Source organism: Chinchilla lanigera, unplaced genomic scaffold (assembly GCF_000276665.1).
Source record: "Chinchilla lanigera isolate Chin_1 unplaced genomic scaffold, ChiLan1.0 scaffold00081, whole genome shotgun sequence".
Lineage (NCBI taxonomy): Eukaryota > Metazoa > Chordata > Mammalia > Rodentia > Chinchillidae > Chinchilla > Chinchilla lanigera.
Window position 1 is genome coordinate 7,582,233 of NW_004955482.1, and position 24,474 is coordinate 7,606,706.

The 24,474-nt window shown below is 41.2% G+C and overlaps 1 protein-coding gene across 1 annotated transcript; it reads right to left on the reverse strand.

Moving 5' to 3' along the window:
- Positions 1–372: 372 nt before the first annotated feature.
- On the reverse strand, positions 373–23,108 carry Ppp1cc (protein phosphatase 1, catalytic subunit, gamma isozyme). Its single transcript, XM_005403165.2, has 8 exons — positions 22,418–23,108; positions 10,281–10,412; positions 8,990–9,220; positions 4,788–4,892; positions 2,985–3,208; positions 2,650–2,784; positions 1,681–1,741; positions 373–771 (listed from the first exon to the last, which is right to left on the reverse strand). The coding sequence occupies exons 1-8, from the start codon at positions 23,091–23,093 to the stop codon at positions 701–703; spliced, it is 1,635 nt and encodes a 544-aa protein (XP_005403222.1). The 5' UTR covers positions 23,094–23,108; the 3' UTR covers positions 373–700.
- Between the last annotated feature and the right edge of the window lie 1,366 nt (positions 23,109–24,474).

Genomic DNA, 24,474 nt, shown 5'->3' on the forward strand with positions numbered 1-24,474 from the left:
CTTAGTTACGCTGGGTGTGGTGGTGCACACCTGTAATCCTAGCACTTGGGAGGTTGAGGCGAAAGGATCACGGAGAATCCAAGGCCAGCTAAAACTACATAGTGAGATCCTGCCTCAAAAAAGAGAGGGTGGCTGGCAATATACCTCAGTGGCACAAGTGCCTGCCTGGCAAGCGCAAGATCCTGAGTTCAATTTCTGGTACTGAAAAAAGAAAAAAAAAAAAAAAAAAGGAGAGGGGAAGGTAAGGGAGAGGAGGGAAGGAACAATTCAGTTTAGTTATATACCCAGGTAAGAAGTCAAAGAACATAAACATCTGTATTGCAACACACTTTCAGAAAGATTATTTGAAGGAAGACAAATTCAAGATAAAACTGTGGTTTCCAGAGCAATTTATTCATTAAAATCTATTCAATATGCCATCAACAGTTTTCCTGTGTGTATTGTGCTGATAAATAGACACTGAGAAGAGTTAACAAGTTTGTCATTTAATAAGTCTGAATTCATTTTCACCACATGGTATTGTACACGGTCATCTGTTGAAACAGATTTTTTTTTTAACAGATCTTAGTTTTAAAAAAAGTCATAGATACTGTGAATTCTGTATAAACTGGTGGACAGCAAGTTAAGTTCCTTTGTTTTGACTTATAAGCCTCAACTTCACCGCAGAATAAAGAATGTAGGCCAAAGAAAGTATAATCGGTCACTCATATAGAACAGTATTGTTTCTATAATTTGAAGCTTTCTGAATGGACGGGTTCAGGCCTGGTCCAACTGTAAAAAGATCACTTAATGAATAGATTATATGGAAATTGTACAAAATGTTATTAACTTTACTCATAATAGCTTAAATAGCACTATATTACTAATGACTATTCAAAATCAAAAAAATGTTTTTGAATCCCCAAGGAGGTGGCATGTGTATGCAGCCATGCCACCCCGTACTTAGGGGGGTGTCAATACATATCCCAACAGAAACTTTGGCTTTAGGAAAAGAGTCACTTTTAAAAGAATGGCTTTAATCATCTTTTTAAGTATATCACAGGTAGGGGAAAGTGTGCTTTAATTAAATATATATCATACCAGTGATCCTGGCAAGGCTGAAGATTACATCTACTGTTGACGGCTATAAAAACTAGTTTGTACATGACAAAGACAATGAGAAGAAAAAGCAATCCCTTTGAAACAAAACTTTAAAAAAAAAAATGTTCACAGTGGTTTGTATCAACAGTATGCATATTATGACAATAACATGTACAGATTCAGAGCACCCTAGGGCTCTCTTTATATTCTAAAGAAACGAGCATTTACATTTTTCATGGGTTGTACTGAATTAAAAAAAGATCACTTATACACTTACCCCCCCCTCCCCCCAGACAGGATAAACTGTCCTGGGGTGTAGTTTTAACACCATCATTAAAGTTGTCTGCAAAAGGAACAGGGAATTAAAAACTGAACACTTTTCCTGGAAGTGGAGTGTCTTTCATTTGCTGTTACAACCAGCAAATGCCACTCAGTAAAACAAAAACAAAAGGAGGGACCCCCACAAACACAGATCTATCTGAGCAAGCTGACCAGTACACATTACAGTTTTAAAAATGAAGGTTATATACTCTATGTTACAAGTCCCAACTAGGCAGTATCAAAATGACATCTATTTCTTTGCTTGCTTTGTGATCATACCCCTTGGAGGTGTTACAGGTCTTGTGGCATTCGGCTTCTTTTTCTCTGCAGGTTTTAAAATCTGAGAAAATTTAAAAGACAAATGAGTTTTAGGAAATACACTCAACCCAAAATCTTAAACTTTTAAAAATCTCATTCTCATTTTTTGTTCAGAAATGTTTTTGGCTATTTAAAATGTCCCAACAACTTTGAAAGCCTCACCAGTGTAGTAACACAAATAAAGCTGATGTGAAAACATTTTGATAATGCCATGATGGACAGATAAAATATATGACCTGGACAAATTATCTTCCCTCTGGGTAAAACAACTTTCAGTCCACAGTATTTCTAGCTATCACTCTAAAAAAAATTTTTTTTAGAACAGTGTTTCTCAAATCCCTGTATAATCTGCAAGTTCTCCCTAGAATGTGGTAATATAATTGTTTTCATTCATTTCACTGAAGACTGCCGCAAAATTTCAGTGCCTGTATTTGTTTGTTGGGATGAGGGTGGTCAAGCTTATCATAAGCAGCAGATGAAACAATGATGAAGGAAGACTCTTATGTTATAAATAATGCTTTTGAGCTGATTGGAAGGCCAACTCAGATGAGGTACTTCAACAAAGGTTTTGTAAATTTAGACTACAGGAAAGTGGGTAGAACTAAGTAATCGCATAGTACACATCTGACAAACTACTATTTTTACACACAAGCAGTGATTTTTTAGACAAACATATATACTGAGTCTGATTTTAGAAAAGATTCCCAAGTGCAAGGAGCTGATACTTCAAAAAAAACCTTTACCTATTTAAAATCCAAAAACAGTTAAATTCAACACTGGGAGAAGGGTTCCACTGTAATTTTTCCCCTATAAAATTTAGCCTATTATTCAACATAAATGAACAGTAACAGAAGGATAACATGGCAACTATTTTTCAAGTCAGCAAAGCTCAAACTAGTACAAGAAAATGATGTTGAAAACATGCTCTACCTGAAAGGAGCACATTAATGTTTCATCCACACTCATCATGGCACCTGCATTGTCAAACTCTCCACAATAATTGGGTGCAGAAAACAGAGTAACCAACTGCCTCTTTGCAAAAAATTCGTATCCATCTTCAACCACCTTGGAAAGAATGTTTTTTCAGTGTAAGTAGATGCAAATTTTAGGTGAGTAAAATCACTCTTCAGTTTCCCACTGAGCCTGACAGGTTTGTTTCCAGAGACATTGTATAAATAAGCAATACCTACCCACCAAAATCAACAAGGAGAATCTGTGCTCACACACATGCTCTTAAGTGTACATGTAAAATTCAAAATCAATACCTGATGGGCTCTACATATAAGATCCAAATCATGCTTATGGAGAAATTTTGCAACCACTTCTGCACCAAATGTGAAGGACACTCCTCTGTCATTTTCACCCCAGCCTAAGACATCTTTATCGGGGTCAGACCACAAAAGATCACAAAGAAGACCTTGATCTGGTACATCAGTTGGTCGCATAATTCGCCGAATCTGCTCCATAGATTGAAGATCTGGTGATAAACCTATTAAATGAGAGAGAGAGAAAAAAAAGCAGAACTGTTTTCAAAAGATGTTACCACTTTAATAGTCTCACCTGCCTACAGACTTGGTAATTCTGATACAGCCCAAATTAAATCTATGCTTTCTTAGTTTTGGTTAAAAACAATCAAATATGTACTAGAATTTATTGTATGTACTAATTTGCAGGATACAGCATGTTTAAACAGTACATGCAATTATCTTTACATATAGAATCCTGTAAAATTAAAATCCAGACTTTAAAAACTACTCTACCAGCCAGGCATGGTGGTGCATGCCTGTAATCCCAGCATTTGGCAGACTGAGGCAAGAAGATCACTGAGTTCAAGGCCAGTCTGAGCTACATAAATGAGTTCAAGGGCAGCCTGTACTATATAGGAGACAGTGTTTCCAAAAAAATCAAACCAAAACAAAAAACAAAAACTGCTCCTCTGGATGCCTCCCTAGTTGATGAGAATGAGATGTAATATACGTACTGCATATGATTATATCACTTGCCATGCCTGGACACACATGATATAAGATAGCGTTAGGAAATCTCTACTCTATCCAACCAAGTAAAATGTAGTCTATTCTCATCTGAGTAAAAAAAAAAATCTCATCTCTATCAAAATCTGTGCAAGCACAGGAGGCCAGACGAGAGCGCCTTCACTAAAATATATTATGTTGCCAGGTGTGATAATACCCACTTGCAATCCCAGCATTTGGGAAGCTGAGGCAGGACTGCGGCAAGTTTGAGGCCAGCCTAGGCTATAAAGTGAGCTCAAGGCCAGCCTGAACTGCATAGTGAAACCCTGCCTCAAAAAGACAACAAAACAAAAAAAACCCCCACTGGCTCCTTGATAGCTATTTCATTTTTTAAAAACAGCAAAGTTTACTTGAAAAAGTAAAGGTAGCTGGGGGTGGTGGCACACACCTGTAATCCCAGCAGTCTGGGAGGCACAGCAAGACTCTGTCTCAAAAAAAGGAAGGAAAGAAGAAAAGAAGAAAAAGAAAAGATGAAGAGTGAGGGAAAACTGGTTCAGCAGTGAGCTTGGGCAGAGTTGACTGCTTCATTTCTCACCACAGACAAAAAGAAGTCCTTTTTGCAATTACTATTTTGTTTTAGTTTTGCAATTACTATTTTAATTACATTATACACATCATAATTATTGAACAAAGCTCAGCTTTTAGAATGCAAGCCAGAGAATGTTCAGGAATAATCACAAAACAGATAAAGAAAAAAATCTATTCACATTAAAGAAAAAAATCTATTCACATTTTCAGTATTCTAGATGACTTGTGGCTCAGCAAATTAATGGCTGTACTCTATTTTATATTTAAAAGCAGTTCCTGCTGTATTTTCAAGTCAAACTGTTATATAATTTACTGTAACAAATCAACCGCTTACTTCAGACACCTATCCAAATGATCCTGGCTAGGTCATGGAGCACATGACATAACATATCAACAAAGCAGAGTTATCTGACAGAGGAAGTCACCCCAACATTAACTCGTAAATATAAAGTGTCCGCTGTTAAAAGATATTAAAACCTATGTTAAGAGAAAATGGGCCCACCATACCTCCATGACAGCAGAATATTTTCTCATCCACGATGGCTGCTATTGGTAAACAGTTAAAACAGTCTGTGAAAGTTTTCCATAGTTTAATGTTGTATCTTCTTTTACCTGTGAAAATATGTGACAGTTCAAAAATTCAGTATTCTGTGGCTTCATTCTCTCAGGATAATTCCCATCAAAACAAGGTTGTGATTATCTTAACATGATACTTTTACTAAAAACCTCCTGGTCAGCCAGGCATGGTGGTGCATGCCTGTAATCCCAACACTTAAGGGGCTGTGCTGTTAGTTCAAGGGCAGACTGAACTATGTGGTGAGACCCTGTCTCAAAGAAAAAACAAAAATGAAAAAAAAAAAACAAAAAAAAAAACTGGTGGAATTTAGGATTAGATATACAAGCAGGTACATAACAAAGACAACTGACCTATGAGCAACAATTAACCCTTTCACATGAAACACTTTTTTTCACGTGAAATATCCTTACATTTCATGAAGTGTGAAATAAAAATTTCAGATAAGATCATGACTAAGGTTTACCATCAAATCCTAATAATTATTTGGTAGCACCGACTGTTTTAATTATAATGCTTTGTTCAATTTTCATCTATAGGTAGGGCTCCCTATTTCTAAAGGCAAATTCCTATTTCTAAAGGCACAGCTTTTCCTGGGTGCCATTATCACCTTCCTTCTGAGGAAATCTTTAGACACCCATCCCATCTCTTTCCTGATAATAACTTACTGATAGGAGAACTCCCACCTTGAAGCCAACAGAAGGTACAACGACTATCAGGAAAGACAGACTGTATAATGCAAGTATTTCAGGAAATCTGTTCCCAACATTAAAAAAGCTTAGAACACTCCCCAGAGAATCAAGGCCACAGGATGGTTATGTTTCCTTACCAGCACCTGTATTCTACGTTCCAACTCAGAGTACAGCTCTGACAGAAGTATGACTTCAAGCACTCTTTCCACATGACAAATTATGTTCTGAGTTCACAAACCTATTCACAGCCTTCTAAGTATAAATCTTTTTTAATTAACTGAGGACTGCCTGAAAGTGCTTGTGTCTCTTATGCCCTATCATACTAAAAGAGAGCCTTTGCTCCTAAACTAAGAATCTGTCCTTAGTCTCTCTCCTTCCCTACGTGGGGAAACAGGGAAACAGCTCAAGACTTTTGAGTATGTATCACTTTTTTGAGAGCTAGAGCTGGCCCAAGCAACAGACTTTTTTTGAACAGCTTGTAACCCAATACAAATCAAGCAGGGGACGTTAGGTGTGGTGCTGCATGCCTGTAATTCCAGCATTTGGGAGGCTGAGGCAGGAGTAGCACTATAAGTTCCAGGCCAGCGTGAACTGCATAGTGAAACCCTGTCTCCTAAAAAACAACAAGAAGGGTGGGGAGTTTAGTGTTTGATACAGGACTTGAAAAGTAATGCATACCCAACAAACATTTGATTTCTCCCTCTGTAACTGAAGACTGCTGTCTTTTCTCCTGACAGTTTCTGGTTTCCTGATGACTGGAACCACTTTTTAAAAAATTTTTTTTTTATTAGTATGTGTCTGTAGTACACAATGTTTACATTCATTATGAGGAAGTGGTACATGTACCTAACACATCTCTGTTCACCTTGCAGAAGCCATTAATTTCCTCTGACCTCTACCTTCCTTCCCTGGAGGGTCCTGGAAGCTTTAATTTCTCCTTATAAAAAAAGGTTGAAGGGGAACATACGTATGTACTATCAACATCTCCAATTTGTAACACTGATGATCACGATGACACAAAAAAATAGGTCAGACCATTGCAATGCCCATTTAAGTGTGTCTTGATTCAGTCTTCATTTTCTACTGAAACCCGTCTCTGGGCAATCAACTGCTGGCTTCCCTGGAGACTTTTCCTCCTATATGCTACATCTCCACTGTCTTCTTTCTTCATAGAGACAGCTTCACACAATGCATTCCAGCTTCTTTTGCTTATTTCTTGCTATCTCTGTTGGCTTATCTATCAAAAGTCAGGTTAGTTTTCCTCCTCTTACTTCTGGGCTTCTGTAACTAAGGCCAACCTGACCTACACAGCAAGTTCAAGGTGAGCCTGAACTATCTAGCAAGACCCGGTTTCCAAAAAAAAAAAAAAAAAAACTGCTTTCAACCAACACTGAGATTCTGAATAATTTTAAAATGCTACTCTACTAAGTACAACCCAAAATTGATGCATTCAATACCGTCACAATAGGATTTATGTCACAATAAAAGGATATAAATCTGAATTTCATCAATGCATGAATTTCATCAATGAAATTTGGATTTGAATTTCATCAATGAAAACATCAAAATACTTGCTGAGGTAACGGCAGTATAAAAGGAATGCTTTCTCAGCCCAAAGACTTGTAATGAATATCCAAAACTCAGTAATATAAAAATCTCTGTCTCCCAATTTCACTACCTCCTTAGAGTAACTCTTTTACCAGTACTTTTTCCCAGAGACTCACTGTTAATAATTAAATGTCCTTCTTGTCAGACTCAAAATATCCCAGTCACTCCAGAACCCACAAGATTTTTTCCTCTGGTAATTCCTCCTACCTCATCTTATCAGCTACATCTACAGATCACAGTCCAAGCAAACACCCAGTTGTGATAATGTGGTTTTCGATTTTTTGGGTAATACTGGGAATTCAACCCAGAGCTTTGAACATGCTAGGCAAGCATTCTATTGCCGAGCTACATCCCCAGTCCCTGGAAAGGTAGTTTTAAGGTGGCTATGTCTATGACTGTTACCTCTCTAGAGATGCATGTTTAGGAAGTGGGCCAAACACATCTCTAAGCCACAGATGGGGGGTGGGTGTCGGGTCACATTCTGAGAAACTATAGGTTATGACTGCCATCAAGGGGTTACACTGACAATCCTCTGATCTGATGATATCAGCAAGTCGTGAGTGACCAAAATTCCTTAATCACCCCTCTACTCCCAACCCGAATTCTCTCCTAGCAGAAATGTACATAAAACGGTGGTGGAGGCAAGGACTTGAAACCTTTTTGACATTTTGTTTGCTTAAAACAGTAACAGCCTCTGCATAGCGGCACAAGGCGGAGGCAAAAGGATAGCAAGTTCCAGCCTAACCTAGGCAGCTTCAGAGACTTTTTAGCAAGACCTCAATCCCAAAATTAAATAAGGTCTTGGGATGTAGCTCAGTGAAAAGGTCCTGGGTTCAATGCCCAGTGAACTACTCACAGATCATTTAATTCTGAGTACGATTCTACCAAACCGATTAAACAATCCAAAATGAGTCACAACATACCTAAGATATTATAAAAAAATAAAAATTAGTATTTGCTTTCTCTATGCAGCACATTTTAGAGTACAGATGTGCCAGAAGTCAGAAAACTATAATACACATTTCAAAAACTAATTATGTATGTACTACATCGGGAGTCTGAACTTAGGAAAGGCAAATCTTGGTATATGTCTGTTTTCTTAGCACTCAGGAGGCTGAGGGAGGATTGCCCTGAGTTCAAGGCCAGCCTGGGCTACATACATAGTAAGGTCAAAGCTAGCCTGAACTACATAGCAAGACCCTATCTGGGGAGGAAAAAAAAAAGGGGGGGCAAAAAAGAGACAATGTAGATTAGTGTCTGCACAGTTCTGTAGTGACAACTGCAACGTTCTATAAAATTTACTACTAACTCCTGAATTACAGATATTAAAGAGATGAATTCATGGAATGATATTACATCTTAAGTTGTTAAAAACAAAAACTATTTGAGCAGGTTCTTAGAATCGTACTCAGAATTAAATGATCTGTGAGTAGTGTATTCACAAGAATTATGTTAAAGAAACTACTACTGTGACTGTTATTGCCTAAACTGATCATATTATAAGAGAACCCACAAAATTATAATAGCTTTACTTTTGTATCATAAAAAAAGGGAAAGACTAACAAAAAAAAAAGTTAATAGCTTGATAGCCGAGTGTGGTGGCGCATGCCTGTAATCCCAGCACTTGGGAGGCTGAAGGATCGTTCTGAGCTCAAGGCCAGCCTGGGCTACAAAGTGAGCTCAAGGTCAACCTGAACTGCATAGCGAGACCCTGTCTCAAAAAGAAGGAAAAAAAAAAAAAAGTTAATAGTTCAATATTATAACACTCAGTCTAAACTCTCACAAATTCAACAACTATATGTTAAGTAGCTCTTCCTCGGGTGTACAGTACTTACATTCATCATAAAATCCATAAATTCTATTGATGCTGGCACATTCATGGTTCCCTCTGAGAAGAAAAAAATTCTCTGGATATTTGATTTTGTAGGCCAGTAAGAGGCAGATAGTCTCCAATGACTGTTTCCCCCTGTCCACATAGTCCCCAAGAAACAGATAGTTGCTTTCCGGTGGGAAACCACCATATTCAAAAAGTCGAAGCAAATCATAGTATTGTCCGTGGATATCACCTAGAAGCAAGAATTTGATTACAGTGTTACTATACCTATAATTACATTCACCAACAAAGCTTTGGAAAGACATTTTTGAAACCTTCACTGCACACTAAATGATCTCTAATAATTAGAGCTTAATTTGACAGTTGAAAGCCGGGTGTGATGCCAAACACCTGTAATCCCAGCACTCGGGAGTCTGAAACAGAAGGACAGCTTGAGTTCAAGGCCAGCCAGGCGATATTGACTTTGAGGCCAGCCTGAACTACACAGGAAGACTGTCTCAAAAAAAAAGAAAGAAAGAAAGAAAAAAAAACGACAGCTAACACTAAGTAATTACCGATCATGTATCACACTTCATTCAATAGACCATAATAAAAATTTTAAGTGCATGTATCTCAGACAAAATTCAACTATTTAAGAATTTATTTTGTGGAAAGGCATTATTACGTCTCGGCATGCTTTCTTGCCAAGTAACATGGTTTTCCTTTCAGGTTGGCTGATCAGTATCAGCTCTCTGACAGCTCAGTCTCCAGGTAGTATGTCAACAGAACCTCTGGGTAAAAGCATACCCTAAACCCACATTACTTCAATTTCCCCTGCCAGATAATGCCAAAGAGCATCTTACTTTAGAAAAAAAGTATACACAAATTTTATGTATGAATCAAATATGCTAGAATATACTACTCAAAGTTTAGTTTTTTACAGTATACACAGAATATTATCTGCCTCTACTATACACAACAGTATAAGGACTATGTGAGCTCCAAAAGCAAGTTGTACTTTTAGATATAACCAGAGTTGCTTTAAGCTCAAAATATAACCCTATATTGATGTAGTTTAAACCTTTTCTCAGCTCTCCCTTGTTTCATTGTTTTCTACGCTTACATTCCTTCAGTGAAAGTCTTTAAAAATATGAAACATATTTAAGTAAATTAAGTCCACTCGAGGTATTTATTCTAATGCCATTGTAAGTAGTTATAAGTTATTAAATAGGAATAGTCTTTTAGCTAATACGAAGTCAACAGACTCTTGACTCAATCACATAACCAAAAAAATTTAATGTGCTAAAACTTACCACATATTTTGAGTGGTGCTTCAAGTTCTAGTAGGATAGGCTGACTGAGAAAGATCTCACGAGACTTCAAGCACAGTCCTCTGATTTCATTCTCCTGTAGCTGGACATTCTTACCTGGCTTGGACCCTCTCACTGTAGGGGAGAAAAACCCCAATTAGCTCAATCAACCCAAAATACAATTTAACAGAAAAAAGTAATACTTAAGAAGATACAAAGGGCTGGGATATAGCTCAGTGGCACAGTGCCTGCCTGGCAAGTGTGAGGTTGTGAGTTTGATTCCTGGTTAAAAAGAAAAAAAAAGCTATAAACTATACATACGGAGGGCGAACACATGGTTTAACTTGCTTTCCAAGTGGTCTTATTTTTCAGGACACTCATGAAGAACATGGGGGAGAGATGCTGAGACGGCTCTCACTATATATATATATAGTTCAAGCTAGACTTGAACTCACTATGTAGCCCAACCTAGCCGCAAGTTCAGTCCTGCTTTCACCTCCTGAGTGCTAGGATTACAAATGTGTATCATCATACCCAGAAAAGAGGACGGTTTTTTTTTTTTTTTTTTTTTTTTTTTTTTTTTTTTTGAGACAGGGTCTCACTACGCAGTTCAGGCTGGCCTCGAACTTCCAACGATCCTCATGCCTCAGCCTCCCTGGTGCTGGGATTAAAGTGTGTGCCACCACGCCCGGCAAGAGGATGGTTTTAATGATTAGATTCAGAAAACCTTAGATATTCTTGGATTTAGTTGCATCTCCCATACCAAGTAAGATTCCTTAACAGCATCCCAAACAAGGCGTCACCCTGCTCTGTAGTGATGCTAGTGTCAGAAATGACTCCACATTCTATATCCAAGCCACACATCACCGACAGGCCTCCCACTACAACAGCTCTTTTGGTCTCCAGTCCTCTCAGGCTTTATAGCCAAATTAGCATTTGCACAGATTTCAGACTGTCATGTTATCAAATTTGTCTTAAGAGCTGCTTATTTTAAAATATGGAAGTAGAAATGCTCAGAATCTCTCTACCTATCAATGTTTTGAGAACCATAAGGATCAAGTCTCTGATTTATCTTTAAATGTTGCCTTCATTTCATTAGAAAAATGCCATAGGCTCACTGTACTTGTTTTGTTGTGCAATTTCTGGGCCTGCATTTGTGTTTATAATCATCCTTACACTTGGCAAAGGGTATCAGCATGTGCTCAAAGGCAGGTTTTCCAGTCCTAGAACAGACAGAAAAGCAACAGAAGGAAATCATCCCACAGTATGGGGCATCCTAAACTCCAGTGTCCAAGTCAGAGATTCCAGTTCAGCTCAGTGTCGAAGCAGAAGGCCTTGCCAGTGTGTTTATCAGTAGGTAACAGCAGTAATGAAGAAATGTTTTGATTCCAGTCCTAAGAGATTAGTCAGTCATTACAGATTAAGTAGCATAGAGCTGCTAAATGTACCTTAATTTTACTGTTATGAAGCAGGCAATCCAGAACTGTTGGCTGGCAGTCTGAGAATGTAAGGAGCCTGATTACCCTCAACGTGTTTGAATCCAGTTATTTAGAGTACACAAGGTTTAGAAAAGCAGGCGACCTCTAAATTAAAACAGAAGTAAAAATATAGGGCCAAGAGACCAAACAGGAAATTAAAGTTATATCTTTTTGCCGGACGTGGTGGTGCACGCCTGTAATCCCAGCACTTGGGAGGCTGAGGCAGGAGGATCACTGCAAGTTTGAGACCAGCCTGGGCTACAAAGTGAGCTCAAGGCCTGCCTGAGCTGCATATTGAGACCCTGTCTCAAAGAGACAAAAAAAAAAAAAAAAAAAAAAAAGACAAAAAAAAAGTTACATCTTTTCACCATAAAACCCAGTATCAAGTGATTTAGTTTTAGCAAAACCACAACATCAAATAAAATCATGTTGCTAATTTAAATTTATTTGTTCCAGAGGCTCTGTATTGGCAGGGCATGGTGGCGCATGCCTGTAATCCCAGCACTTGCGAGGCTGAGGCAAGAGGGTTACCGTACTACTACACAGTGAGGCCCTATCTCAAAAAAAAAAGTCTCTGTGTTAAAATTGTAAAATCATTTGGTCTAATAGCTGATTAACAGCAGAAAGGTTTATTTAACTGGTTTATATCTAGCTTTGTTCTGTAAATATCTAAGTGACTATATATAATACACAGTGATAAAAACAAACCTGGAATTTGTTGAGACTTTTTCCATTAAAAGGGTTCGTACAGACAGAAATGCTGCTCTAGTAAAACTATCCTACAGCCTTTTTCTTTTTTTGGTACTGGGAATGAAACTCAGGACCTTGGACTTGCCAGGCAGGTGCTTGTGCCACTGAACTATCCCAGATGGTTACTATCCCATAGTAACCATCTCCCCCTACAGCCTTGATGGCCACCAAAACCCTGAGTTATCTGAAGAAGTAAGTTGAGCAAACAACAGTGTGTAATACAGTGTTATTTTTTCAATGAAAAATACTAAGCAAGGAAGGATGATGAGAGTGGGTAAACTTCAAGCACAAAATAAAGAGAAAATGACAAAAGAAAGGGCTGGACTGGGTACCAACCAGAAGTTTCTGGATTTGTTCTACAAATTTGGACGAATCATTTTAATTTGGACCCAAAAACACAGAACTCAACTAAAAGATTGAGTTTCTTTTTCAAAAGCAGAGTAATGATAATCTTTGAGGCTAGATTTGAGATACATCAGCAGTTGAGCAACAAAAAAAATTTTTTTTCCCAAAGGAAACAGTAATTTTCTTTTTCTACCCAGACACACACACACAGAACTCAAGAAACCCCACTAGTGGAAAGATGGTGGGATCCTGCTTCCTTGGCCAGAAAACCCAAAATCACTAGTGATTCCACAAGTCAGCCAGAAACAGGCAGAATGCCCAGCAGGAAATTTTATTTTTGGCCAGGAGGGAACTCCTAGAAGCTTCTGGTTTCAGTCTGCATTTTCTTCAGCAGAATCCCACACTTGTGAATGAGACGCTCATTCTTAAGTCTTTCAGAAGAATTCTTCTGTGATAACTTGGCTTATATCTATGTAGATGGTAGTCTTTGTGAGAGAAATTCTATTCTAGTAAATCAATCCCATCAAATTAAGTCGAGGTTGCTCCTACCAATTTTCTGGGCTTTGGAATATTTCCAAGACCACCTTTAGACATAGTAACCATCTCCTCTACTTTCAAAAGCCTGCATCACGTTTTCTCAACTGCCCTCACAACACTGGTCACCCCCCACTCAACACTGTACTTTGTACCTTTTTTTGTCTTTTTGAGACAGGGTCTCGCTATGCAGTTCAGGCTGGCCTTGAGCTCACTCTGTAGCCCAGGCTGGCCTCGAACTCACAACAATCCTGCCTCAGCCTCCCGAGTGCTGGGATTATAGGCATTACAGGCATGCGCCACCATGCCCGGCTCAAAAATATATACGGATATACAAGGATAGCTGGGATCTTTTTTATTTTTTTTTCCTGGTACTGGGAATCAAACTCAGGACTTTGTGCTTGCCAGGCAGGCGTTTGTGTCGGTGAGCTATATCACCAGCCCTGTACTTTGTACTTTAATTCCTTGTTCATCCGGACCCTCTGGTAGACAGACAGTAAGCCCCTGGACCACAGTAGTCTTGCTCTGCAGCGAACACGAGCCCCTCAACTACAAATGCTCCAAATTAGCTGCAGCAGGCCTGGATCAATATTTTCAGTACTGTTGCTTTGTGGCTTGAAAATTAAACATACACTCCAGACACTTTTTTTTTGGTGACAGTGGTGCTGGGGATCTAACGGGACATCAGGCATGCTATGTACTCTACCACTGACTATATTCCCGTAACCCAACTATATACTTCTGACTAGCAAAAAACCTATTTCTATAAAATAATCGTTTATAAAATTATAAAACAAAGTGCCATTTTCCTACCAGACTTTACTGGGATGACTTTATAATTAAAGTTACTCTTAAATCTCAACATGATTGCCAGGCATGCTGGCACATGCCTGCAATCCCAGCACTCAGGAGGCTGAGGCAGGAGGATTGCTACAAATTCGAGGCCAGCCTGGGCTACAAAGTGAGCTCAAGGTCAGTCTGAACTGCAGAACAAGACCCTGTCTCAAAAAGACAACAAATAACTAAGTAAAATGAAATAAAATAAAATAAATTTCAAGAAGATTTGAGAATGAGTTTTGGCAGTCCAAATGTATTTCTAAAACTCTCAATCAGTGTATTTCTAAATCTCTCAATAATATGAAAATCTACACTTTACTATTTTCAGTCCATCTATTAGAAATATCTGTCTTGTTGTAGCTAACATTCCCTGGGCTTGGTACTATGCTATTGGGCTTTACACAGGTATCTGACACTCTGAATAATGCTGTGAAGTCAGGTCTCATGACCTCTAGTGACTCAGCCCAGGGCCAGAGCTTGTAAGGAAGCCTTGACTAGCAGTCTTTCTTCTTTTTTCTCTTTTTGACTAGCAGTCTTATGGTGCTTCAACCACACCACCTTTCCACTGAAACATTTAATCTACACAAGTTTCCAAACCAAGAGTTAATACTATACGGTCAGTGCTCAAGAAAAATTTAGTAGATATAAAATCGTAATACATCCTTACAAACAGGAGACATTAAATAATACCTAAGTTATGGAATGTGCTATAAGACAATACTTATTTATGTGTTCATTTCGAACATTTATCAAAATATTTGCTAAGCACCTACTGCAGGTCGCACAGTTAAGATGCTGGGGGACATTCAGGCAACAGAACAAAAGGGCACCAATTTGTCTTTTTCTCATGAAGCTACATTCTTAAGTGGGGCACAGATAATTAGGACAACTAGGCAAACCAGGTAAATACAAATTGTTATAAACGCTATAAGTAGAACTCCTTTACCTTAAGGATGCCTTCAGTATTTTTAAAGTTTAAATGTCTGTATTTTATCACTATTAACTGGTCTTGAACTCACTATGTAGCCCAGGCTGGCCTCAAGCTCACAGTGATCCTTTGCCTCAGCCACCCAAATGCCGAGAGTGTCGGGATTATAGCCATATGCCACCATACCAGCGCATTATGTTAATGGTAAAAGTTGTGGTGTAGAAAGGTACAGTATCTGACCTATTTATTTGGTAAATCATTAACATCAGTTATAGATAAAAACATTCAATTTTATCAAGAACTATTATCACAATGAATATATTTAATATGTATCACAAATATGTACTACGTCTTTTTAAAAAATCTTAAAAAAAAAACTGAGAAGGGGAACAAGGGAGGGAGGAAAGAAAGGACAAGAAAAAAATAAAAGGAAAAAATGGAAATAAAACTGTAAATAAAGAGGGGAAGAGGGGCTGAAGGATGGGGAGGAGAATGGGAATAAAAAGATAAACCATGTAAAGGTACAAATTCCCTATGATGAATGATATCACTGTATGTATGTATGTATGTGTGTATGTGTATATATATATATATACACACATATATAAATTTACCAATAAAATAAAAAGAAACCCACACTGATAAATATTTGAAATTATGAAAAAGTTATGGCCATTGTTTGCAGCATTAGCTTTTTCCCATGAGCTCCAACTTTTCATGCAGCTGAAGAACAAAGTGGAGACGAAAACTACAGGGGAAAATCAGGACTACTCAGGTTATGACGAATTAAAAACAAGCCATTCTTGTCATATAAAGAGAAGGGGAACCTACCCATCAAAAGGTCATTTTGGAGGAATGGCATACATAAAGAAAAGCTCCAGCTGAATTAAAATAGTTTTAAAAATCTAAGATGGATACAACCAGCATAAAAATAAACCAGGGTTTTGCTGTTTTAAGATAATCCTATTAAACTAATCTTAATAAGCCACATCACACTCACAGCATACACAAGCCCCTCAACTACAGTGCAAATGCTCCAAATTAGCTGCAGCAGGCCTGGATCAATATTTTCAGTACTGTTCCTTTGTGGCTTGAAAATTAAACATACACTCCAGACTCTACTTTTTTTTGGTGATAGTGGTGCTGGGCATCTAACAGGACATCAGGCATGCTATGTACTCTACCACTGACTATATTCCTGCAACCCAACTATATACTTCTGACTAGCAAAAAACCTATTTCTATAAAATAATCGTCTATAAAATTATAAAACATAGTGCCATTTTCCTATGCTAGTAAACCACCACCCTCATATCTGAGATTTAGAAAAAGACCTCCCACCAACAAAAAAAACAGGAAGTATTTCCCACATTAAACTTTCACACACAAAAAGTTATTTTCTACAAAAAATAAACCCCACAAAAATATCATAAAAATTCCTCTGGGCCTTTGTAGAGTCCCCAGTGAAAGACTTCCACTTCTGTTCATCCTAATTGTTTCTTCTCCATGCCCTCCCCCACCTTGCTGGAACTACTGGTGTTACATACACTTCAGGCTTTAAAGGCAACACCAATTTTCTCAAGGAAGGCAGCTGCAATCAACCTTGTTCACTGCTCTCCAAGAAGTATCTTAGGCTTCTACGTTTAGGATGAAGACACAGCTCAATGAAAAATGTTTAAATTTCTAGAGTCTAACAGCACATTTTAGCTGGGCCTGGTGGCACACGCCTGTAATCCCAGCACTCTGTAATCCCAGTACTCAGGAGGCTGAGGCAGGAGGAAGGATCCTGGGATTTCGAGACCAACCTGAGCAACAAAGTGAGCTCAAGGCCAGCCTGAACTACATAGCGAGACCCTGCCTCAAAAAGAAAAAACAAAAAACAAAAAACAAAACAGCACATTTATTTTGACAAACATCATGGAGTACACCATACATCTGACCCTACGTAAATTTTCATATTCTGTGATCCCACTCCTTTCTAGACAAGGGATGAGCTACTCTAGTCTGGTGGACAAACTGCAGATTTCAGATAAGTTTAACTCTAAAACATAAATATTTGTTCTAAAATTCCAGCTTCAGTAAAGTAGATCCTTCTCTTAATACTCTCTAGTGTCTTCATCTACAAAACAATTAACACGCAGAATACTATCTCTTTCACATTTCAACCTTTAACATGTATTACTAGGCGGGGCATGGTGGTGCACCACTGTAATCCCAGCACTTGGGAGGCTGAGGTAAGAGGATCATTGTGAGTTCGAGGCCAGCCCGGGCTACAAAGTGAGCTCAAGGTTGGCCTGAACTGCTTAGCGAGACCCTGTCTCAAAAAGACAAAAAAAAAAAAAAAAAAAAAAAAAAAAAAAAAAAAAGAAAAGAAAAGAGATCTATTACTAGCTCCAATTATAAATTAAGACACACAATTAAACCCATAACAGCAATAATTTTCCTGCTTCAAAATCAGTAATCCTAGCCAGGTGTGGTGGTGCACGCCTATAATCCAAGCACTCAGGAGGCTGAGGCAGGATTGCTGAGAGTTTGAGGCCAGCCTGGGCTACACAGTGAGTTGAAGGCTTGCCTGAAGTGAATAGTCAGACTCTGTTTCAAAGACCAAAAAAAAAACAAAACAAAACAAAATCAGTAATCCTCACCCTGCAGAGTGGACTGACTGGGACTTGACTGTGCAAAACACTCTAAGTAGTAAAAGAACTGTAGTTTCAAAGACATAGGCCAACCTCGCTAACTTGTACCACTGACTACTGCTGGGCTAATGGTGGGCCCCACTTCCACTTCCTGGGCCAGTAGGGGCTCCAGGGCATCACAGGTCTCCCAAGACATCAGAAAGACATACCTGACTGACATACCTGATTGACTGTGAGGTTTCACTGGTGCCTTCTACTGACAAGCAAAAGGGCCCTGTGGGCACAGGACAGCAGTCTTTCTGATGGTATGACTTTAAAAAAGGTCTACAGACCACTGTCTGCAAGAAAGCTTCCCTGTCCTTCGCCCTTTTTTTTGACATAGGGTTTTGCTGTGTAGTGCCAGTTGGCTTTGAACTCACTATGTAGCCCAGGCTGGCCTTCAACTAGTGGTGATCATTCAGCCTCAGCCTCCGAAGTGCTAGGAATACAGATGTGCCCACCATGGCCAGCGCCTGTCCTGTCTTCTGCCTTGTAGGCAGCACTGTGGGCTTGTAATGAGCATGCTGGAAAGCAGGAGCTCACAATAGATGTCTCCTAAGTCAGGGGATCAGAAGCACACAACTTGGGTGCCACTGTTGAAACTAGCTGCACATATTCATTAGGAAAAACTACTTTCCTTTTCTTTCCTTAGCATTTGAATAACTTTTAAAAACCAGTATGCTTGTCTCCTTTATCATTTTTTTCATTTTGTTTTTGTCCTTTTATCATTTTTAAGACCAGGGGCCGCTGCCTTTCTTAAACATTAAGATAGAAATGGGTTCATATTACACTAAAAAGCTGAACAGTTTCAGAGTATCTGAATACTAGTTTCAGAAGTATTCTGAAATACTTAAGTACAGGATTAAAGGTGCAAATACTTTGGGTGAGCCAAGTCACAGGACGGTTCAGTCATTCCCACACATCAGGCAATTATGCAGTCTTGCAGTTTGACAGAGGCCTTCTTTAGTGCAAATATGCTTCTTTGTAAACTAGAACGTAAAATAAATTACAACCACTTGCTATGCACAAATACTCTAGCCAGCACTCCTTGCGATTTACAGAGCAAATGCCCAAGTCTCCCTTTTCTCCAACAGAGCACTAAACTATTCAATGGCTATTTATGTTCTCTCTAAATCTCCAAAGTTTTATTGCGTACTTACCAAAATCACTAACTGTTATACTAAGTAGCAGTAACTTCAAGGTTTAATCAAGGGACGCTTCTCACAAAAGCTGTCTCAGTGGGTTACAGGTGACATCTCGTGTTTGAAAAGCTGAGTTTAGAGAACGGCAAGTCTACAAGCTGGGCGTGGTGGCGCATGCCTGTAATCCCAACACTCGGGAGGCTGAGGCAGGAAGCTTTGCGAGTTTGAGACCAGCCTGGGCAACAGAATGAAATCAAGGCCAGCCTGAACTACATAGCAAGACCCTGTCTCAAACACTCTCAAACACACACACACACACACACACACACACACACACACCAGCAAAGCTGCAATCTGGAGCCATTAAGAGCTAAACCAACATACTTTTTCTTAACACTTCATTTTTGGAAGGTCTTTTTTACTATTACTACTGCTGCTGCTGCTGCTGCTGCTGCTATTGAGCCACTTCTCAATGAACTCATACAGCCCTCAAGCTTCAAAGATAAATTTTCAATGTTAAAAAAAAGAAAAAAGAAAGTCTACCAAGGTCACAAAAGTCATACTCTCTCCTTTTCAAAATTACTTAAAATTCTTTGGGGGAAAAATGTGAGGGGGCATTACAAAAAGCAGAAAATTATCAACAGCCCATTATACACATCACCAATAAGTCATCTTAAACCGATTCTCTGCCAATTTAACATTCATGAAAAAGTACCTTTACTAGGCAGCTAGCCTATACCCAAGGCATTTAAGTGCATTTCATATTAATTTTGAAAAAAAGGAAATATAAAAAAATCTGCTTTTCAAGTGCAACATTAACATGTAAACAGGAACTACTAATGAATGATAGATAAGGCCTGGAGCAGTAGCACATGGCTGTAGTCTCAGCTATTCTGGAGGCTGAGGTAGGAGGACTGCACTAGTTGAGGCTAGCCTGCATAATTCTTGAGACCTGTTTGAAGATAAAATTTTAAAAGTGCTGAGAGCCAGGCATGGTGGCACATGCCTTTAATCCCGCCACTTGGGAGGCTGAGGCAGGAGGATTGCTGGGAGTTCCAAGACAGCCTGGGTTACAAAGGGAGTTCAAGGCAAGCCTAAACTGCATAGTGAAAACTTGTCTTCAAAAGACAAGACACCCTCCCCACCTGCTCCAAAAGGCTTGGGATTTAGCTTGGCAGCAGCACACTCGGCAAGCATTCACAAGGCCTTGGGTTCAATTCCCAGTATCACAATTAAAAAAAAAAAGAGGAAAAAAAAAAAAATAGATAAGCCAAGTTTACCAGGTAAAATTTTCAAGTTTTTGTGTCACCCAAACGAGGATGATCTTAAAGTTTTGATGGTTCTAATCCACAATCACAGTTCTCCTCTTTTCATGGAGAAGCAAAGCTCCTCCTTCTAGCCTGGCCCCACCATACCCCTGCACAGATGTGCAGAACTTCAAAACTGAAACTGAAATGTTTAATATAAAGAGTTACTTTCTTGGGGTTGGGGATTTAGCTCAGCGGCAAAAGCGCCTGCCTGGCAAGCGCAAGGTCGTGAGTTCGGTTCCCGGTACCAGACAAAAAAAAAAAAAAAAAAAAAAAAAAAAGTTACCTTCTTAAATCAGGAGTGGTTTTGCACGCCTATAATTCCAGCACTTGGGAGGCTGAGGCAGAACACAGGCAAGTTCAAACTACACAGTGTGACGGGAGGCAGAGGGGATAATTTTTTATGGGAAATTATTTTAATTGGTTTCTGTCCTCATATAAATTAAGCAACTGTATTAACTTGTATGAAAAACATGGTCTTTATATAAATGTCAGGCAATGAATGACAAGGTTTTCTCCTATAAATGGAAGCAACATTTCAAGAGCATTTCTGATGTCCTACAGGTATGTAGTGGGTTCCTTTTTAAAGTATAAAAGGAAGCCGGGCATAGTGGCGCAGGCCTGTAATCCAAGCACTTGGGAGGCTGAGGCAGGAGGATTGTTGCGAGTTCGACGCCAGCCAGGGCTACAAAGTGAGCTCAAGGCCAGCCTGCACTGCATAGCAAGACCTTGTCTCAAAAAGACAAAAAAAAAAAAAAAAAGAAAGTGCAGGGGATACAGCTCAGCCGCAGTGCCTACCTGGCAAGCACAAGGTCCTGAGTTTGAGTCGAGGACCAAAATAAGTTACCATTAAAAAAAGTGTGAAAGAAAAATATGCACAGATTAGGAAAATCGTGTTTTATTTTAATGCCGTTAATCAGAACGCTCCAACTGTTCATGTTCTCAATTCTAGAACTTGGTACAGTACACTGTCACCTAGCGCATTTATATCCCAACAATATAGACCTAGAACTTTTATTTATATCCCAACAGTATTTTTGGCCGACAGTGTAATGGCAAAACCAACTATAACTGAGTCATTTTACATTATCAAGTGCTCAGATCAAGAATGGGATTTGAGTGAATTCTTCCAGAATCTCGGAAAAGACGCTAACACTCACAGCATGCTCTTGCATGTGACAGCAGCGTATTTCAGCCTCCTGCTTTAAAATCTGAACCTCTACCCTCTCCCACTTCATTATGCAGCCCAAATTAAAGTTTCGCTTTAACCTTTCCTTGGCCACTGGACACCTGCATTTCTTCCTACATAGAGTGACAGTGTACTGTACCAAGTTCTAGGTCCTGAAACTTGACTGTCACTAACTGTGTGACCTTGGTCCAGTGACTTCATCTGTGTCTTAGTTTTTTTCCACCAAAACAGTTAAAAATAATAGTACCTACCTCAAAAGACTTGTGAGAACTATACGAAAAGCTCAAAGAACGCGCACAATGGGCGCTGTGGAAGCACTAAGCTACTATTACAGGGATAACGCGGTGAACGCAAAGCGCTTCGCGCAGAGCCCGGCGCTGGAAAGACAAGGGGACTGTCACCCCGCAGGACTCGGGTTCCGGGAAAGAGCGCGGAGACCACTCCAAGATTAGGACAACTTGAAAAAGGCTCGGGAGTGTGCGTAGGGGAGACGTGCACGGCTGCCCCCCAGGACTAGAAATGGGTCCCCTCACTTCAGAACCACGGAATAATAAAAAGAAAAGCACCCAAGACAGGAAAAAGGCGCCCAAGCACGGCAGAGCCCAGACCCCCGTCAAACTGCTCTGCGGGAGGACGGGGACCGGAAACTCGATCTCGCGGAAGAAAGTGCGGTCCGCGGGGTCCGGCACAGGAGCCCCTTCTCAGCCCCACGACCGGCCAGGTTCGCGGGCAGCGCCGGGCCGGGCAGCGGAGCTTTCCAGCCTCTCGGCCGGGCAGGACGGCGGCTGCGCTCCGCGCAATGAATGACCCGCGGGCGGCGCCAAGTTCGGGACCCCCACGGCCTCCCCGCGGCGGCCGCCGGCCAGCGAGCCAACTCCGGAGCTCCCTCCGCGGCCCTACGGGCGCCAACTCCCCGCCTCGAGCCCCCGCGGCCGCCCCTTTCCGCTCCTCTCACCTTCCAGCAGCCGTTGGATAATGCTGTCGATGTTGAGTTTATCTATATCCGCCATCGCCTCCCCACCGCCGACCCTCCCAAGCGGCGCCGCCGCCGGCTGGCGCTCGGGACTCGCACCCCGTTTTCCCACACCACGAGCACAGAGGCCGGTGGTGGCGGCGGTGGCAGCAGCCGCGGCGGGTCCCCCCAACCGCCCCGCTCCTAGCTCTTCCTCCTTCTCTCCCCTACTGGAACCACGAGAAGAACAAAATGGCCGCCGACTCCTCAGCCAGCCTCGGGCGGCGCACGGATGCGCGCGGGGGAGTGCAGAGGCCCGGCCGGGACTTCTTTGTGGGCCATAGGGCGCGAGGGAGGGGGCGGGGCCAGGGCTCAAGAGGGGGCGGATCAGGGCGAGGGAGGGGCGGGGCCAGGGTGAGGGAGGGGAAATAGACGGTTGAGCGTTCCAGCCTCCGCGCGCAGGATCCTTCCGCCAAACGGGCCGAACAAATAGGCCGCCTAGCCCGAGCGGGAGTTGCAAAGTTGCACGCGGCAGTTGGAAGCGGGAAGATCCAGCAGCCCTGCAACCCAAGCAACCCAAGGCTTGCGACCTCCGGGGGACATTTTCACTGGGGCTCCACGTTTGCAGACCTGGCCTTGTGCGAGCCCTCCAAGAGATTTCGGAGTGGCTGAAGTTCATCCCTTTAGATAAACGTGGATGGAGAGGGAGAATAATAAAGAGAAGTAGCTTGACTTATTGTGCGTTCAGATATCGGGACTTGCGGGAAGAAGATTTAATTGGCAACAGAAAACCTCCTCCAGATAAGCTAAATTGTTCACAATTAATTCATGGTGAGTGGTAGGAATATGAGTTTTGCATATTATTTTTGTGCACGTCTATAACTTTAGTGTGTGTGTGTGGGTGTTCCTAAAAAAATGTCCTCAGTCTTCGGGTTGGCTTCCTTGAACCCGGGAAGTTATGTAATCAATCATCGGAGCGGCTGCCCCGGCTGCAGTCCGAGCCGTGCAGCAGATGCAGCCTCGCAGGGCTCGCGCGCCGGCCCCGGCTCTCAGGCGCCCGGAGAAGCCTGGGCGCTGTCCCCTCCGGCTGCCCAGCCTCCCAGAGGCGTCCTTCCCGGGGGACCCCAAGCTGCCACCTCTTGGGCTGCGTCCCGGGGAGCTGGGGTTGGGTGTACAGCTCACATTGAACCTGCCTCACCTATTCTCTTTCTTTGGGTAGCGCTTTAGAGTTTGCAAAGCCCATCCCAGAGGTAGTCATTGTGTTTCTCAAGGCACGCAGGGTGCAACGTTCCCTTCCTCGCGTGCTATGGAGGCGCCTGCCCCGCCTGGGCATCTGTTTTGGGAAGCTTTGCCTCTCAGGTGATGTGGGGTGGGGTCCACAGCGCTGGTACCCACCCGACCCTTAAGGTTCAGAGTTTCCCCTTCTTGGCTCAGTGGATTGTTCCACTTTGCTCAGTCACCAGCTCACTCTCCCGTGCTGCTGAACCACCCACCGGAAGTCACACTAGTATCATTGGGCAGCCCAGGCTCCGGTTGATGACATTTGAGGAGTCAGTGCCAAACGCTGCTGTGAACATCTGCCTGTCGAGGTGGGTGTGGCTCTTGCCGGAGTCCCTGAGACCTTGGGCTGCTCTGGTGCAGGCCACATCATTGCAAAGGCATTTGGAACAGGAATGTGAAAGACAGCAATTCACAGAGCAGACAAGTATTTATGGAGCCCCTACTCTGTGCCAGGCGCTGTTCCAGGCGGGGAGGTGGAGTTGAGCAAGACAGACAAGGTCTTTCTGCCATAGAGAGTCCTTTAGTAAACCAGACACAATAAACAGGTGCAAATAAAATTATCAACTTATGGTAAGTGCGATTGAGAAAAAACCTAAACGCTGTGCTTTTTCTTAGTATGTGACATAGTAAGCCTTTAAAAGACATACCAGCCTTTAAAAAAAAATTTTTTTTTGAGACAAGATCTTGCTAAAGTCACTAAGATGCCGGCTGTGCTCCAGTTTAGGATCCTCCTGCCTCAGCCTCCCAGACTGCTGGGAGTACAGGCATGCACTACCATG

Bases quoted from the DNA above. Each gene is read 5' to 3' on its own strand.
- Ppp1cc (XM_005403165.2), bottom strand. From the start codon at position 23,093: ATGAACTTCAGCCACTCCGAAATCTCTTGGAGGGCTCGCACAAGGCCA. The intron at 4,893-8,989 runs GTAAGTACTGTA...ATATTTTCACAG, and splicing joins TTATGGATTTTATGATGAAT to GTAAAAGAAGATACAACATT. The intron at 772-1,680 runs GTATGATCACAA...ATCTTTTTACAG, and splicing joins ACCTGTAACACCTCCAAGGG to TTGGACCAGGCCTGAACCCG.